The sequence below is a fragment of the Nicotiana tomentosiformis genome, chromosome 4, assembly GCF_000390325.3.
Source record: "Nicotiana tomentosiformis chromosome 4, ASM39032v3, whole genome shotgun sequence".
Classification (NCBI taxonomy): domain Eukaryota; kingdom Viridiplantae; phylum Streptophyta; class Magnoliopsida; order Solanales; family Solanaceae; genus Nicotiana; species Nicotiana tomentosiformis.
In genome coordinates this window covers 4,849,309-4,856,470 of record NC_090815.1, presented here as the reverse complement: position 1 = coordinate 4,856,470, position 7,162 = coordinate 4,849,309, and the positions used below count along the sequence as shown (strand labels likewise).

General features: G+C 31.0%; 1 protein-coding gene across 1 annotated transcript; it reads left to right on the top strand.

Moving 5' to 3' along the window:
- The first annotated feature begins 866 nt into the window (after positions 1-866).
- On the top strand, positions 867-6,757 carry LOC104106678 (polygalacturonase-like). The gene is made up of 9 exons (XM_009615273.4): positions 867-1,438; positions 2,375-2,506; positions 3,092-3,259; positions 3,476-3,496; positions 4,113-4,320; positions 5,028-5,109; positions 5,248-5,356; positions 5,593-5,709; positions 6,272-6,757. Exons 1-9 carry the CDS (start codon positions 1,103-1,105, stop codon positions 6,497-6,499), a joined length of 1,401 nt encoding a protein of 466 aa, XP_009613568.1. The 5' UTR covers positions 867-1,102; the 3' UTR covers positions 6,500-6,757.
- The last annotated feature ends 405 nt before the right edge of the window (positions 6,758-7,162 follow it).

Here is a 7,162-nt window from a genome sequence, read left to right as displayed (position 1 = left end):
ACTTTTATTTCAAAAGCAACATGTGTGTTTTTTCCTTTGGTCAACAAGCAACATGTGTTCACAATAGAACGAGGGGAGGAAGTAATAATAATATGGCACTAGCAATGACTATAACGTTAAGAGGATGATTCGATTAATTCAGATTCATGCAAAGCGATGGTCCATAGGAAAATAATTTTATCAAAAAATTAATATAATTTTATTTACTACACTCAAATCTAAAATCTTTGGTTAAGACAAAAGGATTCCATCCAAGGCGCCAAATTTATTTGGGTGATAATATGTGACGTTCATGACGGACAACGGACCGACAAAGACGGGTAAAAAGAAGGATTGAAAGGCTTCTAGGCTGGTAAGTCGACGCATATGATGCCGTAGACGAATCCCCACGTCGAAATGGAAGAGAAAAGCGAATGTCTTTATAAGGCATAAAATAACTTCACCATTGTATACACCCTTTTGGGCTCGATCGATAATGGTGTATAGCCAAATAGAATCAGTGGCGAAGCTAGGAATTGTTTCAAGGGTATTCAAACTTGAAAGAAGCTGTAAAAATAATTTTCCGAAAAAGGATATTCAATATGTGTTATATCCTCTAAAATATAATTTTTTTACCTATATATACGGTGTAATTTTTCGACGAAGGGTGGTCAATTGGCCACCCTTAAGACAATATAGATTCACCCCTGCAATGGATACACACGTGATGTCTATTGCGTCAAATCGAACAATACGTGTCATTGGATTGAGCTGTGATATAATATAGTATTTAAACTAAAAATAATTCATTTTTATTGCAGATCTTGTTTCCTAAGGAAGTATGGAGGTACGAAGTCAGCAAATTGTCCAAGAAATACTTTCGTCTAAACCTCTCTCTCTCACATAAAAAAAACCATACCATAAGTTATCTCCATAATGAAAAGGATCCAACAAATCCCCTAAATTCTATAAATAGACAAACTCCCCCACCTCAGTTTGTCATATCAATTATTTCCGTACCCTCTTTTTTCTCTAACTAATAATTTATCCCCCCATACTTTCCTCCATAATTACTCTTTTTGTCCTTTCTTTCACAAAAAAAAAAAAAAAAAAAAAAACCAATATGGCCCATCTAAGGAATCTCTTCGTATTATTCACCATTTTTATGCTTATTATATCATTTTCATCTTGTAGCAGTATTAAATTCCAAAGTGAAGAAATATTAAGAGAAGCTCAAGATCATAACATGAATCTTGAAAGGGAATTTGGTTATGATTTTCAAGCTTATCCTTCTAATTATTTCAACACCATTGATCTTGAAAACAACAACAATTTTGATGATCAAATTAGTAGATTTAATAGATTCAAGAATTTGGAGAAAGATGAAGCAGTTGGGGTTACAACAATCAATGTGGATAGCTTTGGAGCTAAAGGTGATGGAAATACAGATGATACGAATGTAAGTTCTTAGAATTCCACAAAAGAAATTTCATCTTTCTTTAAAAATCACTCTTTCAAACAGTTATAAGTATACTCCCTTTGTTTCATTTCATATGACGGTATTTGATTGAACTCGAAAGTTAAGAAAAAAAAGACAAACTCTTAAAAATTGTAATCTTAAATTTGTTATAATATTTCTATGGTGTAAAAGCATATCATTAAACGTAACATGAGAAGTTTCAGTATTATTTTTGGAATAGTGATGAATATGAAAAGAGTGACTCCTAAAGTATTAGATAAAAGGGTCGTGGAGAGATATTTTATCTAATGAGTTTAACTTTTATATAATGAAAGTGTAAAAGAATTTTTAAACTGTCAGATCACCTGAATTAAAAGTAATTGTCCATAATAAGTGGAACTAGCTAGTTATTTGAAAAATAGAGCAAGCAACCTATTACAACATATAAAAATTCATCGATACGTTGTGAGTATATATAAGTTAAATATTTCCTTCTTGGTAGAGGGATTCTTTCTTGAACCATCAAGGTTTGTAGTCCGATAGAATCCTCCATCCTTAATCAAAGGTCTGGTGTTCGGGTCCTAAGAATGAAGAAATCTTGGTTGGCCGAGCCCTAAGAATGGAAAAATCCTGGTAGGCCTAGTCCTAAGAATGGAAAAATCCTAGTAGGGCGAGCCCTAAGAATGAAAAAAATCGTGGTAGGGAGCATTTTTACGTCTAATAAACCATATGCGACAATAATTCTATTTAGTCGGAACTTAATACGAATACCGAACACCGAATAAGCGTAGAAGCTTGTTATGGTGAATATGTAGATGAAAAAGGGGTAGAGATTGGGGTTGCTTCTACGATATATATATATATGTATATTAGCACCATCAACTATTCAGTTTTTTTTTTCTCTTTTGTTCTTAACGTATTAAATTGATATTTCAGGCATTTCAAAAAGCATGGAAAGTGGTTTGTTTGTCTTCAGCTGCAGTGAATTTTGTGGTACCTCAAAACAAGAAATATCTTCTCAAACAGATCAAATTTTCTGGTCCATGCAAATCTTTCATTTCAATGCAGGTTAGACTGAGCTACTAGTATTGGAGTTTAAGTTTTGTACACTGATAAAATATAGTATATAGTTTCAAGCAAAATATGTTAGCCCGAAAAATAAAGCAATAACCTTTTTTTATATAACCGATTAAATTTATTGCTAGTGGTAAAAGATTTTAGCATGGTTAATTTACATAACTTAAATCCTTCTATATAGGAAAATAAAATAATATTCTCTAGCTATATGCAGCGACATATGTTAGCTTATTAGGTGGATTTAGCCGAACCCAATATTTAACAGGAGATATGATTATATTAATAGAGGCGGATCCAGGATTTAAACCTTATGGTTTCAACTTTTAAAGTTTTAAGTATTGAACTCATTATATTTATAAAGTTATATGTTCATATTTATATTTTTGCAATTTTAATAAGTTTTTACATATAAATTTTTATTCCGCATAAAACATTATGGATCCAACTGAACCCGTCAATAACACACTACATCTGCCCCTATATATATATATATATATATATATATATATATATATATATGTTGCATTAAATTTTACAAAATTTTCCTTCAATATTGTTTTTTGAAATATTATGCAGATTTCTGGAACTCTATTAGCATCTGATAAGACTTCGGATTACAGCAAAGATAGCAGGCACTGGCTTCAATTTAATAATGTTCGAAACTTGGTTGTTGAAGGAGAAGGAGTTATCAACGGCAATGGGAAAATTTGGTGGCAAAATTCTTGCAAAATTAATAAAAAATTGGTATTTTATTTTGCTTAACATATTTTTCAAATGCTTAAATATCCTTCACTATGAGTTTAATTTTTATACGCACCGTCAGTGTAAGCAATTTTTATATTATCAATATATATATACAACTTAAACTATTTTATTATTCTATTTTTTTTTTGTCAGACATCATGTTTTGATGATATAACTAATTTTGTTTTCTTTTTCTTCTTACTTAAAATCTTGCAGCCGTGCAAGCATGCACCCACGGTACGTTCATTCAATTTTTATTTATTTATTTTTTTGTCAAAGAACATAATGATTAATGATAATAGAGTTAATATTACCAGTCTCTCTTTAATTGATTAAAATTCAAGAGAGTTTTTGACAATCAAGCAAAATAAATAATTATTTGCAAAAAAAAAAAAACAATTTCTGAAAACATTTTCTGCCATACCAAGCACACTAATCAAACAGAAGGTTTTGTAGAAAATGTCCTGGTAAAAATTATACTATATGTTACCAGCTTTATAGACCATATTTTGCTGGTCACGATAAATTAAGTAGGATTAAAATTATAAGTAAATAAAATAAAATAAATAAACAAACAATGAGTATGAAATAAATAAATAAAATAAAATAAAATAATTCATTAACCTGCATATAGCTTACTTTCTCTTATAAATGTGAACAATCTAGCCACTATGGTCTTAAACAAAATAGTCAGGTGATATATAATTAATATATAATATATGCATAAAATTGTCTATGATCAATGTATAATCTGTATATGTATACTAGGTAGGAAAAGTAAAAAATAACTCCGGCCGATTATTTGTGTAAATTAAATTATGATTTTTTTAGAATAATTTTTCTTCTGTCTCAGGCCCTAACATTCTACAACTGCAACAACTTGAAAGTGAGGGAACTTAAGATAGAAAATGCACAACAAATGCATGTCTCATTTGAGAGATGCTCTGGAGTTGAAGTTACAAAACTGGTTGTGAGTGCTCCAGAAAATAGCCCTAACACTGATGGTATCCATATAACAAACACCAAAAACATCACAATTTCTAGTTGTTCCATTGGCACAGGTATATTTCTTGATTTATTATTAGGTTGACAGGTGCGTGTCTGATCCTCCAAAAGTAGTGCATTTTGAAAGATCTTACACGGACGCTGCAACATTTTTAGAAAGTCTAGTCAATATATATAAACAGCATGTAACGGTCCATAATAAAGTGAAACTAATAGCCTGAAAATCAAGATGGGTAACATATTATAACAAATCAAATTAAATTGATGGTATAAAAAGTTGTACATTGTCAGTGGACGTAAGTTAAATCCAAAACGAAAAACACACTAGAGACACAATGGCAGATCCAAGAATGATTCATGAGTCATGGGTTCGATTCCCAAGAGCAACATGCTGCATGAGGCGCGTGTTGGGAGGGGGATTTTGGGTAACGCCAACATCCTGCCTATGGCAAGGCCCACGAGGCGGCTGGGTGGCCTCTGTGGCGAGCTCTAGTCAGAATCATGATCGAGCATAGCGCTTGCTGGTGGGCTTTGTTAATAAATATAGTTGTGCCCTATAACTTTTGTCATGATCATGGTAAACGATCGAGCCTAATAATATATAGAGTCAGATATACTTTTAGAACTTATTTTTTTAACTCAGGACCCACAACGCTGAAATACCCAATCTTCCACCACAAAAACAAATAAAATAATTGTGGTGTGCTTTTTTTTTTTTCCCCTTCCTTCTGTGACTAATTTTGGAAATTAATTTGGTGGACAGGTGATGATTGCATCTCAATTGAGAGTGGATCCCGAAATGTTCAAGCCAAAGACATTACTTGTGGACCAGGTCATGGAATAAGGTATTGAAAACAAACTTAAAGTTCAATAGTACAATCACCAACCTTTTTTTCTTAATTATTCAGATTATTTTGGAAATTTTACAATCTAATTGTGTAATTTGCTGGTTTATTTTTCTTTTTCCTTGTTGGTGAGCTTAGTATTGGAAGCTTGGGAGATGGAAATTCAGAAGCTCATGTGTCTAATATTTTTGTGTATGGAGCTAAGCTTACTGGAACTACAAATGGACTTAGGATCAAGACTTGGCAGGTAAATTAATTAACCTTTTTTACCAGTACATATTTTAACATTCTTTAAGAAAATACTTTGCTTATCTATGTGCATGAGTTGGTTAGACATTTTTTTTTGTTTCCCAACCGATGTCGGTATATGCATTGGAACCCAATTATATTCGAATTCGCGTAGGAAAGTTTCATATAGGAGGGTAAAAAATACTCCCTAACAAAGACGACGCTGGTTTATATATAATTGATTTATGAATGCAGGGAGGATCTGGAAGTGCAAATAACATCAAATTTCAAAATGTGGTGATGAATGGTGTTAAAACCCCCATTATTATAGACCAAAACTATTGTGATCAAGATTCTCCATGCAAAGAACAGGTAAATAATAGGGATCTTTACGCAAAGAGCCGGTTAGATTCACTGTTTACTTTTTTTAGTCGGTATACATAGATTATACACATGTATACATATAGTATACATGATTTACACATATATTATACAATCGTCGGCTATTTTTAGTTTAAGCGGTTGGGTAGACGGCTATTTAGGTTAATTCTTCTAAATAAATAAAATGGGATTTAACTTATATAAATTAACCGTTCAAATTTGTTTGCACTATCAGAGTATTTTACTACTTATGCCAATATATAGAAGTTAAACTGGAAAAAATAAATCAAGTAATATATACTAACATTATAATAAATTTTTACACTATCAATATAATTTGCTACGCCCGTTTGATTTTCCAATATCCAACTATACCAAAACCAATTTCTACCCTCAACTTTCTAAAAATCCAAAAGTTCCCCACAAGAACCTTTAAATGGTCAAAATCACCCGAATCTGAATTTGTAGTTTACAACAAAACACTATTAGATTGGAGATAAAGTTAATTGATAGTATTAATTATTAATTATCTTTTATTGATTATTCATTATAGGATTCAGCAGTTCAAGTGAAAAATGTGATTTATCTAAACATCAAAGGCACAAGCGCGACGAATGAAGCAATAAATTTTGATTGCAGCAAAAACTTTCCATGTCAAGGAATTTTGTTGCAGAATGTAAACTTGGTTGGGGAAAATGGTGAAACTTCAAAAGCTGTTTGCAATCATGTCAATTTTGTCAACATTTCAGCTGTCTCTCCAAAATGTCCCCAAATGAATTGATTTTCAATGTTTCTTTTGTGTAATTAAGTACATAGAATTTTTAATAGGGTATTGGTTATTAGTAGGTGTAAATGTTACAATAGAATAAAAATGGGTAGAAAACATTAAGTATTAGAATACAACATGAGATGATTTGTGTTCAATATAAAAATAGTTTGATTGTATGATATGATATTCTTTTGGTATTTCTCATGAACAAAATATTGTTGTAATTACTGAAGTTGGAGAATTATATTTAAACAGATATTTGTTTTTCAATTTTGACGAGGAAATGAAAACAATGATGTCTTCTCCTGCATGCGAGTTTTATACTGCGTGTGATCCACGTTTAAGGCTGAACATATGTAGTATATAGAATATAATATCGGCCCCCAATATTTATTAAACTAAGAATAGTGATGGGTCATGTGAAACTAAAAAAACGGAATATTATGAAAGCTAATAAAGCAAATTTTAAATATTGATAAACTAACAAAGAAAATATATATACTAAGAAGACACAAAAATTTAACATGATTCAATTAATTGATTTGCATCATTAGTGGAGATGAGCACATTCCAAAAAGAATATAAAAAGAAAGTGTAAATTAAAAATATTAAAAAAATACTTCACAAATTTTATTTTTAAAGAGGTTTAATCTGCACAAGTGATAGCTAATCAAA

What these genes read in the sequence shown, in the direction of transcription:
- LOC104106678 (XM_009615273.4), top strand. Translation starts at nt 1,103, where the DNA reads ATGGCCCATCTAAGGAATCTCTTCGTATTATTCACCATTTTTATGCTT. An exon ending in GCAAAATTAATAAAAAATTG is followed by an intron (nt 3,260 to 3,475) that starts GTATTTTATTTT and finishes AAAATCTTGCAG; the next exon opens with CCGTGCAAGCATGCACCCAC. An exon ending in TAGTTGTTCCATTGGCACAG is followed by an intron (nt 4,321 to 5,027) that starts GTATATTTCTTG and finishes TTTGGTGGACAG; the next exon opens with GTGATGATTGCATCTCAATT.